The 12,500-nt window shown below is 40.3% G+C and overlaps 1 protein-coding gene across 1 annotated transcript; it reads right to left on the minus strand.

The window, feature by feature from the left end:
- Positions 1-3,081: 3,081 nt before the first annotated feature.
- LOC137980982 (probable diacyglycerol O-acyltransferase tgs1) lies at positions 3,082-4,482 on the minus strand. Its single transcript, XM_068828361.1, has one exon. It carries the CDS (start codon positions 4,480-4,482, stop codon positions 3,082-3,084), a length of 1,401 nt encoding a protein of 466 aa, XP_068684462.1.
- Between the last annotated feature and the right edge of the window lie 8,018 nt (positions 4,483-12,500).

Below are 12,500 nucleotides of genomic sequence, written 5' to 3' on the forward strand. Positions count from 1 at the left end.
AATGCCTATGTAATATCTTATCTTTATCTTATTTTCAACAGCCTTGCATCGTTGGTTCGTAGATCACTCTCACGATATCCGGAGGCATTAACGATCATATGGACAGCGCATCACCCATCCCAGTTCAAATCACTTTGCAATATATCACCAGGTATTTTCAACAACGAGAACACAAAATTAAAATTTAAAAAACTTCAATTAACGGAAAAACAGTTTCATATGGCGAGGTCATATGGCTGCACCTGGCCAAAAAAGGACTTTGTTGAAACTTGAGGGGGGGGGGGGCACGAATTAAAGAGAGGTGTTAGTTTGGTGTTGAAGAAAAAATTGTTGTATTTTGACAGTTTTGATCTTATAGATTTAAATAAAACCACTGCATTAAATAATATTTACCATTATATATTTCCATAAAATAAACTCTACCCTTCAACTCATCCCGTGTAGTTAACATGAAAAGAATACTTGAAATTAATTGAAGGACTAAATTAGCGTGCCGATCTCAGATCGCCGGTTTCTTTAAATAAAGAGGAATGGGACGGACAGGATGTCTAAATGGCGTACCGGGTGGTTCTGTTGTTGCGGGAGTGCGAGAGGTTCCCCGTCCCAGCACTCTTGCGGCCTTGCCGCAACAACGCTACAGGATGTCACAGGACGTCCAATTTCTATAACTTTTCAAATAGAGGTGCACAACACAATAACTGAAAAAATCTCTTCGCTCTCCGAGTCACATTTTACTAGTTAAGGCTTGTTTTTGCTAGACCAGTAGTAAATGTTTATCTGCAAACTTGGAAAAAGTTCGTTTAAGTAATGAATGATTAGACTTTAACATTGTCTATTTTGTCAGTTCTTAACTAAGGTATATTGTGTTTCTTTCTTTTTTGGCTTTGGCTGACTCGTTGCATTGTTCCTTTTGTGTCGATAGCTTGTGCCGCTACGATAAAAATAAATATAAATCCAAAAGCCCGTGATCTATCGCACTTTATAATTCGAAAAAGAGCGATCCAGTACAAACAAGCTTTTTCCCTCGATCGTTGTTGTTTGAGATCAAGGCCTAGCGAAGTTTTTCTACGCACCATAATGCCGAAAGTCGTGTGACCGGTATTAAACCAACTCATTCTCGACACTGCTATTACGATAATCATGCATATAGTATCAACCGGCTATACGATAATCATAATTTCATGACATTGACAGTTGGAAAGGAATTCTGGGAATTGAAAATTTTTCTTTTAAAACTTAATCCAGATATCCCGACTCGGGAATCGAACCTAGATTGTTAGCTGACCTGTCAATGCTCCTAACCACTAAACCACCGAGTCGCCGCTCGCGTCAACAATGTTTTTAAACACAATAATCTAATTTATCATTCGATGTATTTTGTCCTTCCTTTTCATTGGCCGAAAGCCCACCACGTGACCTGCAAATAACTGCCAACAAATAAGTGTTTTGCTGCAAATAATATTCTGCTCATGCGCAATTGAAATCACTCTCTTGTGAGAAAAGGGCCTATCGCCTCCCCGAGCTGTCAAAGCGGAATGATTCGACATCTTTAGTTGATCGAAAGAAGAGTGAGAATACTAAGAAAGGAACAAAAGTTGCACTCAACGTATTTCGAGAGAATGGCGAGCATTACACCAAAGCTTCTCTTGTCGGGATACGCTTTGAAAAGTGTGAAATTCTTCAGCTTTGTTGATGCCTAGTGTTATTGAACGTTTGACTGTAAGTACAATTTGAAGTCTACAAATATAATTATGCTGAGAAAGAAACCAATTGATTGGTGCCATTACTCGACTCTGCAAGGCAGCGCGCGCTTACGGCTTCTCGGAAACAAAAACAAAAAAACAAACTCGGTGATCGAATGATAAAACAATTATTGACCTCGGTTATCGCAAAATATGGTGATTTGTCAGTGTCTCGCAGATCAATTATTTGCCTTAGCCTTCGGCTTCGGCAAATAATTGATCTGCTCGCCACTGACAACTCACGATATTTTGCTCAACTTCGTCCAATAATTGTTAATTATTTGTCATAAGACCGGGCTGTAAACGTGCGCTAACACTCGCTAACAAGTTGTTTCACCCAACTAAAGAGAAAGGTCAGGCCACACTTAAAACAAAGCTAACCATTGCCAGGCAACAAATAATAGATATTAAAGAAACTTTGTGTCTTGTTCATCGTGGTCTAGTGAATAGAACCTACAAAGCTCCGTGTGCAAATCCTGTCCAGGGACTACTTTTACTTTTTTTCCTTTTTATCTGCTACGACAAGTCCTGGGACTTAGACCACTGTATATGGCATGTAATTCTCTTGACTAGATCGGAATGTAGGCCACATTGGTAAATAATGGCGACTCTAGCCTACTTCGAAATTGCTGCTAAAAATACAATGATGAGTTTAATAATCTGAACTAAGGAAGACTTTTATGATTATCGATTTAAAAAGCATACAGTTGAAACATTCGCAATTTGAAAATACTCAGGTCAATATATGGAGTAAGCCGGATACTTATTTCGAAAATATATTAAAATCATGAGAAAACGTAAATATTTTATTTCATTTGACAGCCATCAGAAAGGTTTGCTTTGTTTGGATAACCGGTTTATCCAGACGCAAGCTGTTGACATACCTAGGGACTATTCAACGATGCACGCTTTGTCTGTAAACAACTTTGGAAATTGGAAAGCACCTTCCTACCTCGGAGGAATGAAAATATATTTTGAAAAATCTGGGACTGTATAAATCAATCCCTTTACAGACTGATGCTTCTTATAAGGGTTTATCAAAGCCCACGACTTAATCCTTTGAAAGACATATTTTAGGGGTTACATAGATGCCTTCGCACCCTCTAAAGGAAGACATGTCAAAGAAGAGAACCGTAATATGTTATAAAATGTTTGCTTGTCTTGAAAACAAATTAAAATTAGTCCTTGAGTTGATTGGTCTCGGGTATTTCTCTCAGGGCTCGCCGTTTATTGCCGATTTGACACACGCCTGAATACTACACTCAGTTTGACATCAACTACATTGTATATACGATATATTCGAGTACATGGTAATCTGCCCTACAACATTATTTAATATTTAAACATTTTCATATCCCTCGTTGACGAAACCCGCTGTTTGGGGAATACATTTGGTCATCTCATTGACAGCTTTTCCAAACTCTTCTATAAGGACTTCGGGATCCGAAAGCACAGCTGTATCACCCTGGACTCCAACAAAAACTTTCCCTGTATAGGTAATAATGGATAGTGAAACTCCAAGGTTTTCCTTCTGAGGAGACCAAAATACCAAGTATTTCACGCGAAGGCCTCTTACAGAAAGCATTTCCTGGGGACCACGGACATTAGAAAGAACACCACTCATTTTTCTGCTCACTATGGAATTGGTTTTAGCGTTCATAAACTGTGGACTCACTTTTCCAGAAAGCGAAAAGACTGAGGTGGCTGCTAGTGGTTCACCAGAAATTTTAGCTCTGTCCATGCGAGCTTTGGTCTCATCTAATTGATTGAGAGCACCTTCGGTAGCCACCGGTAGTTCGGGGAAAATGAAAGAAAACCTGTTTTCCAAGTCAAGTTTTTGTGATGTGGCCTTTGCTCGAACATCTACTGGAACAGCTACAGTGAAGTCATCGGGATTTTCAACGCCTTTTCTCTGGAAGTATCTCCTGAGTGCGAGGGCTATGACGGACATCAACACATCATTGACAGTGGTGCTGGTAGCGTTCTTGATCACTTTTATCAACTTCAGGTCAATAGGCTCATTCCAAGTAATTCTTCTTTCCCAATTGAGTTCAGGCCCGTGCAAAATGCTGTTGTCAGATGACTTCAGTAGCAGCTTAAATAAATATCTGGGTGCTATCAACGCCGCTTTGGCCAAGAGGAGGAAACGGCCTGTGGATGAGTAGTTTTGAAGGCCTCTTTGAATTGTAGCATTATCTGGAAGTTGCTGAATGAGGAATCTTATTAAAGAAACACCATCAGCCATAGCATGATGTACTCTAAACATCACTGCAAAGTCATTGTCACCAAAGTTGGTTGGGATACAACAACAATACCACGGAGATCGCCCTTCAGGAAGAGGTTCATTGCTGAGCGCAGAAACAATCTCCGCCAATTCGTCTCTGGAGCTGGGAATCTTTCCCTTCCATGGAAAGACGTGATTATCGATTGCAAAGGATTGGTCTTCCTCGAAGAAATACTGGAAATAACCAGGTCGAATAAAGCAGCGTACTCTGGGATACAATGGCACTCCCAAATCTTTCCTTGCGTCCACGAACCGTTCCACAATAGCATCGCGGAGCATTTGAACTCCATCTTCAAAAGTACCTTTGTTTTCGAAACAAATTACGGAATTGATAATCATTTGCTCTGCTCCAGCGTCCGTAAGAAAAAATGCGTCCATTGGAGCTAATGGGGTTTTCTCTGAAGTTTTGGTGACTATCACCCGCTCAACTGTCTTCAGCAAGAAAAACAGCAACATAAACGGAAGAATCGGTAGAGTAAAAACGAGGAACAGTACATGGCACAAAATGCATTGTATAATGAACCAAACAGACGATACAAACGAGGAAATACACCCAATACAGGTTTTCTTTCGAGTGGTTGAATGCATCCTTGTCTGAGTGTGTTCGTTATGCTCTGTTTTAAGTGAATTAGCGTTCATGTTGTCACTGTTGATAAATTACAGCGCTCGAATGTTATTAACTTATGACCGGCCAACGCACGAATGAAGAGACAAGTAAATTTGATCCCTTTCATAGATATATTGAAGAGCATGATTGGTCAAGAGACTCTTGATTTGACGAAATCGTCACGGGTCAGTTAACGACTGAGTACGCGTCACCGCAACCCCCAGCACTGCTGACTTCATTCCAAGATAGAAAAATAACGAAAAGGAGTGCAAATTTGTTTTTTATACAAACAGCAAGGGTTGACGTTTTGCTCGACGTTTCAGTGTCACCATGACGCCATCATCTAAAGTGAATAAGTAAAAATTGGGAATGACTCGAAATTTTAACAAATAGCGAAGATATCGATGACGTCACCCCTATTGATATCAATGTCCCAACCATAGCCTTACGGAATGCCGAAACAAAGTTTGTTCGGTGGTTGGCAAATTTGAATATGCAAAGAAAATTGACGTCAAAGTTTGTAAACAGGTATCTTCGCTATGGCTAAAACAATAAACAGATATCTTCCCTATGGCTAAAACAATAGTATGAATTTGAATACGTAAATAAAACCAGCGCGTCTTGTATTTAAATTACAGCGTTTTAACTTTTGAAAATAGCGGAGCCAAAAGGTAGAGCAGTAAATTTATCTTTGTGTGTTGCACGACTCCTCCTTGGTAAAAGTCAAGATATTGTTTTCTTAATAAAAATAAGACTGCTAACATTATTCACAAAGCATATCTAATGCGTTCAAATTAAGAATTTAAAAAATCAAGCTTCCGGATAGAAGAGCTACAAAGGTCAGTGAAACACCGATCATCGCGAATGTTGAACTCAACTGAAACTTATTATTTAGATCTTCTTTCTCCAGCGACGGGACAATAAGTTAAAATTTGTTTTTCAATCACATCGTTTTATCGTTTGTAACCCAGTGTTACGTAATTTTGTCTTAATGAAGACGTAATATGCATGCCATTGGTTTCCACCCGTTTGCTGAAGCATCAAAGAAGGCTGTCGCAGAAGAAATAAAGCCAAAAAGAAAAGAAGGTACGCTTGTCGAATATTTCTATGTCGCATGTTCAAGGTTTTCGTCTTGTTTACATTTGCTCTGGCTAATTTTGCCGCCTAGTTTGATTGACCAGAGAATCTACAAGTATTAAGTGACTTGAGTTTCTCAGTGTCGCACCTATGGCCTACTTGGCCTACTAGCTATTGAACCACAAGAGCGTTTATCATAGTTCATCTTACATGATTTGTTAGAGCAGAAAGGTCGCACAACATTGAGAAAGTGATCGTCTATCTTTGTAAGGAAAGAAAGATTTAATGCGATGAGTGCTTTGAAAAATCACTCTAAGGGCAATGCACCCGTAGAATTTATTTACACACGACATAATTTGTTTGCTAACGATTTTGCTTTGTATCCCTAAATAAGGTAAACTGAGAAAATTTTCTTTTTGGGTATCTGTGGTGGTTGGGGTCAATGGTTTGTTTTGTTGTTTTTGTAAGACATCATTCATGTTATAATTAACAACACCTCTGGGGTAACTGTTTTGTTATAATTAGCAACACCTCTGGGGAGACCGTTTTGTGACAAATGATGCGTTTGTAACTGATGTTTGTCACCGCTGTTTGTGTGTTATGCGTGGGATGCATACCATGCATACTACGTCATAAGACCACTTATGTTTTTTTTAATGTGCATACCCCGGGGATAGAAGATTAACCGCTTGATAAGAATCCCGTATGATATACAACAGGAGCCATAGCGCCCGGAACTCGGGCCATCGCGTCGCCAGAAGCGAGTAAGTTCCCACTGAGCCATCGAAGCAACTGAGAGGCACGTACTGGTTTGCTTTATATTTAAAACGTTTGCGTGATTTCGAAAATAAAATTTAAAAAGTCTCTGCATACGAGCCAGAAGGCCCGTCCAGGGCCCAGTTCCTCAAAAGCCGATTAACGCTAATCTAAGATTAAAAATTAACCAAGCAGTTTATTTCTCTACTCCCAAATGCTGTTCAACACAGATTTTCGGCAGAACTTCACATGAGAAGACGTCAATCTTGAAAAACAAAAGTAAGCAAAAGAAACTTTCACCAAAAAGTTGAAAACGTGAAACAAAAGTTTACGCTAATCCTGGATTAAGTTAATCGGCTTTCGAGGAACCGGGCCCAGGTGATCTGGTGACGTAATTCGGAGGACTGGGGAGAAAAATTTTAACGCCGTATCCCACAACCGCGCGCGGCTTTAGGTGTTGTTTTCAAGCTCCCTGCAGTATTGCCATTGCCAAAACTCAACAGATCATTACGTGTCTACCACATTTCCTGTTACTGAATGAACATTCAAGTAGACCCGAAGAGATCTAACCTGGCCTCTGCCATGTTGAATTCGAAAATAAGGCCGCGAGCGGTTGTGAGATACGGCGTTAACATTTTTCTCCCCAGTCCTCCGAATTAGGTCACCAGATCACCTGGCTCAGGCCCGAGTTTATCCCGGTTTCCATGGCATGAAGCGACTAGGAGTATTTCTACTCCTCACTGGATGGGATGCCAGTCATCGCAGGGTTACCCCCCAGAATTAATTTCGCCGATACCCATTTATACACCTGGATGAAAAGAGGCACCGTGAGAGTAAAGAGTCTTGCCTAAGAACACATGAGCTCAGAGTATGGGCAGCCGTCACCGCCAAAAATACAAGCCTTGTAAACCGTTAAGAATAAACCGGATTGGTCTAACTGTCTTTTGTAGAATCGTTTATCAGAATATGAAAAGGATTATTTAAAACACAAATGGACAAGTAACCTTTGGAGAAATGAAATACCCAAACATTAAATGGTTTATACAGTTTAGAAACTGTGTAGAGACCCTTGGTGAACTGATTCAGTGAAAAAACGAGTGGTCAAGTGTATAATGAAATAGATCAGTCACCTCATGCAATCATCGCAGCCTACACAGAATCGGTCAGTACCAAAGACGACTGGTGTAATTGTCCTTGTTCAAATGACATACTCAAGTCTTGAATGGATCTGCGTACTGCGACATGATTTGCAGTGACAAGGCAAACGGTCCGGGTTACCGTACATTGCTTCAGTGACGTTACAAACGGTTCAGAGTAGTGTGAAATGGCTTATTTTATTTGCAAATGGTTAATCGTAAAGTGCAATGGTCTAGCGTAACATTGATCAGCTTACCGTAATGTGAAACGGTTTAGCGTTACCCCAAATGGCTTAGCGTGACTACAAATGGTTCAGTATAAAGTGAAATGGTTTAGTGTTACAGCAAATGGTTTGCGCCAGAACCGCCAAAAATACAAAACTGAAATGGACAAGTCAAGATTGCAATGGAATAGTCAATGTGGGGTCTTACGTCACAACCCATACGTCATTCAGACAAATTTAGCGCGAATTTGTCCGAACCAAGTTTGAACCACGAAGTGCACAGGTCGGGAACAGCTTATTTCTACCAGTACTGCCTCGTTTACTCGACCCAGCGATCCTTACTCCGGTAAGAATATTTATCTATTTTTGCCTAGTTTAGCTTGATTGGTAATTTTTCTACTCTGATCATTTTGCCGTGGTATCAGCAAGTTACATACATGTATTTGGATCAAAGAAAAGTAAGCACAGGAAACGTGGCCAGGCCATGTTTTTCTTTGACATCATTTCATGTTCCCTAAATAAAGCGACAGTGTTCATAACATCAGAAAGGAAGACATGTCGACGGCAATCTACTTAGGTCAAACACTCAGATGGACTTTTAAGCAAAACACTATTAATACGACCTCATCACATTTCTGTCATCGTTATCCACCTGAAAAAACTGACAAAGATACCAATCTATTAGTCTTGTTATCAGGCCTCGCGTTCAGGAATTAAAATTACTGTCAAACAGTTTGTAGTTCTTCTTTTATCCTCTTTCAGCTTCTTCATGTTCAGACAGGCTATTGTAGGGTATTTGAAATGCAGAGGAACAAAAATGCTTACCATGATTATCCTTAGTTATAACCTGAAGCAAAAGGATTGACAAAAATACTGTTAAAAGGCATCATTTTACGAGACACCTACCTCAGTGACACTTTGAGCCACAGCAGTCATGATAAGGCGAATAATTGTTTTAAATGAGCAACGGGTAGCAAGTGTGTTTAACTTTAACTCAGAGGTTCAAGGAAAGGCTTGAAAAGACAGAGAAATATGGTCAGTTTTTTTACAGAAACTTACATTTTCAGAAACTGATTGTCAGTGGCTAGCTAACGTATATTTTAAGACAAAGAAAAACATGGCCTGCCCATGTTTCCTGTGCTTACTTTGTATTGCTTTGATCCAAATACATGTATGTAACTTGCTGATATCACGGCAAAATGATCAGAGTAGAAAAATTACCAATCAAGCTAAACTAGGCAAAAATAGAAAAATATTCTTACAGAAGTAAGGATCGCTGAGTCGAGTAAACGAGGCAGTACTGGTAGAAATAAGCTGTTCCCGACCTGTGCACTTCGTGGTTCAAACTTGGTTCGGACAAATTCGCGCTAAATTTGTCTGAATGACGTATAGGTTGTGACGTAAGACCCCACATTGACTATTCCATTTCAATCTTGACTTGTCCATTTCAGTTTTGTATTTTTGGCGGTTCTGGCGCAAACCATTTGCTGTAACACTAAACCATTTCACTTTATACTGAACCATTTGTAGTCACGCTAAGCCATTTGGGGTAACGCTAAACCGTTTCACATTACGGTAAGCTGATCAATGTTACGCTAGACCATTGCACTTTACGATTAACCATTTGCAGATAAAATAAGCCATTTCACACTACTCTGAACCGTTTGTAACGTCACTGAAGCAATGTACGGTAACCTGGACCGTTTGCCGTGTCACTGCAAATCATGTCGCAGTACGCTGATCCATTCAAGACTTGAGTATGTCATTTGAACAAGGACAATTACACCAGTCGTCTTTGGTACTATTTCTCGGTAGTCTTACTGTGTGTATTTTCTTCTTCTTTTACTGATTATCCTGGCCCGCCTCGATTAGCACTGCTACCTGCGGAGCCAGGGGAATAAGGACTTATTGTCAAATAATAAAATATTGTTGTTGTTGTTGTTGTTGGTACTGACCGATTCTGTGTAGGCTGCGATGATTGCATGAGGTGACTGATCTATTTCATTATAAACTTGACCACTCGTTTTTTCACTGAATCAGTTCACCAAGGGTCTCTACACGGTTTCTGAACTGTATAAACCATTTAATGTTTGTGACTTGTCCATTTGTGTTTTAAATAATCCTTTTCATATTCTGATAAACCATTCTACAAAAGACAGTTAGACCAATCCAGTTTATTCTTAACGGTTTACAAGGCTTGTATTTTTGGCGGTGACGGCTGCCCATACTAATCCGACGGGGCAGCCAACAATGATTTGTCAACAACCAATTCTACTTCGTGATAGCCTGTTCCAGGCTCCCAGATAGTCGGGAAAACGAAAATAACTGCGTGACAGGCTAACTTCGTGACTGGTCGAAGTTGCTACGAAGTCACGTGAGATAGCGCGCCGTAAGCAACAATATGCCTGAGATAGGTGTTACTGAGGCTCTTCGTGTTTTAGCTACGGCGCACTGACGAGGGCCAACAAGCCCGAAACAGCTGTCTGCGTCTGCTTTCTAGTTTCAGCTCTGATCATGCTTGGCCGGTTTGGCCAACCGTAGTTCCATTTTGAAGAGAATGCCTTCGTAAAACGTTGTTTGGCCTGTACGAACAGTGGTGTGTTTATGCTTATCTCTGTTTGTGTTGAACCAACGTAATACATTAATCGTTACACGTCATTCCAGTTTAAGTGTTAAATGTTTATTATTTTTACATTCCTCCTAGATCACCCCCGGGGAGAGGGGGGTGGTACTCCCTTCTATATGCTCTAGAGATACGTGCGGCCCCAAAGGGTATGGCTTTTTATCCGTTTTAGTCTAAAATAGAGTATTGATTTTAACCATTTTGGTTTGAAATAAGGTATGGTTTGTGCACTCATCAAGTCTTGAATTTGATATGTCTTTCAGGAGAAGGTACGTTTTCATCATTAGGCCTTAAGACCATCAACAAAGGCCCTTCTCAGTTCTGTAATTGGGTATTGATTTTTAAGAGTAAGGTATCAAAAAGGGTACTTTCAGACCAATATCTGCGAGTTTCCCCAGGGTAAGGGTTTTAGGAAGCGGGTTGCACAGCCCTACCCAATTTTTCTCGGAATACCCCCTCCCTTCCCATTCTGAAATTCGAGACGAAATAAACTTTAATTAAGCATGTGTTTATGTTACCTTTAGAAGGGTGCGTGCGTACACTTTGTAATCTGCGACTCCAGTGCTTACCATATGACAGATAAAATGATTTTTCTCTTGAATATATAAGCGATCAAAATCTTACGCTAAATTGTAATGACAAGGGCGGTCTGGAGCTGTCAGTAGGCGTGGGATTTGTCTCATATGGTTAAGGGGCCGACATATCTCTCCCTCAATGCCGTACCGGGAGGCGAGGTCGGTAGCAGAAAGCAGCATAAATGTTCTGGCTCTTCGATATCTAGCCTACCAAAAAAATTAAGATGTTGGTTTTTACATGGAATTGAGATTTCAGTACTTGATTCTACAGGCATGAACGTAACGTAAGAACCGTGCGTGTCTGCTCTTCTCAAGACAGAGGTGAGAGATGGTTTCATGCAGACTGGCACGCCTAAAATGCTCTGTTGTAAACATGGAGGTTCACGAGTGAAGTTGTCTCTCTGGCCTTTCTGTGGACGAATTCCAGGACCTATCGATACAATTTGGGCAAGTTTTGAAAGCTAAAAACTTCAGTCGGTGCTGTAGTTTGCTGGTAGGACTGGGTGACCCGACACTCGGGGATCTTCCCTTGTCATGGAAAGGGAGAATTACCCAGAATTATTTTTGGGCATGAACCAGGCAACTTGAGAAGCAAGCGACGACTGGCCCTCATCAAATGGCTGAAGCGCGGCCGGGGAAAAATGTAGTGAGAAGAAGATTTCCTGCCAGATACTAAGGAATAGCCTTGGTGTGTGCTGTTAACGTAGACTTTTGATTTCTAAACAAGTTTTTATTATAGAAAATCCGCCACAAAGTAGTGCTTTTTTCGCTGTTATTCTCGTAGCAAACAACTGGCCTTTCGTAATTTCTTGTCAAAGGAACGGTATAATATTAATAGGAGAATACTGAGATTTATATTTGCGCATTCAAAATTTTTTCATATTAGTCGATAAAAGTACGTTGTTGTTGCTTCTTTAAAGGGTGTTCCTGCTTTTATGAAAGATACGTTTAATTTCTCTCCGGTCCTCTTCTTATGCATGATCTTCGCGGAAGAACATTCTGTCCTTCAATAAACCTAGAACAACCAGTTATGGTCTTAGTTCTTTTTCTTACGGATCAGCTAAGTTGCGTTGTAGTTACTCTGAAATTAGCTCTTGTGATCCCTGGCTTGTACTGGAATCAAACACATGAAAAGAATATTAGAAAAACATCTTAAGTAACCAAATACAAAAAGACATATCACTGTTTAGTCTTCGCACCCAATTACATCTAGGCTCAACTGACAGTCGACCAATAACATCACCAATAAGTTGACCACCGACATCTGCGACCGGAGTTCTTATGGTATGACCGTTCCACAAATCACTTGACTTGACTTCCGCTCAAGTTGTCGAAACGTCAGTCATCTCAAACTGTCCTTCTCAGGACTACACTCACCGGACGATCGTACTTTACTTCATTATGATATGACTCCTGTGTTCAAACCATTTACGATTTTTAGACATATTATGCTAATTTGATTTATACACAAACGAA

The sequence above is a fragment of the Montipora foliosa genome, chromosome 12 (genome assembly GCF_036669935.1).
Source record: "Montipora foliosa isolate CH-2021 chromosome 12, ASM3666993v2, whole genome shotgun sequence".
NCBI classification, from domain to species: Eukaryota; Metazoa; Cnidaria; class Anthozoa; order Scleractinia; family Acroporidae; genus Montipora; species Montipora foliosa.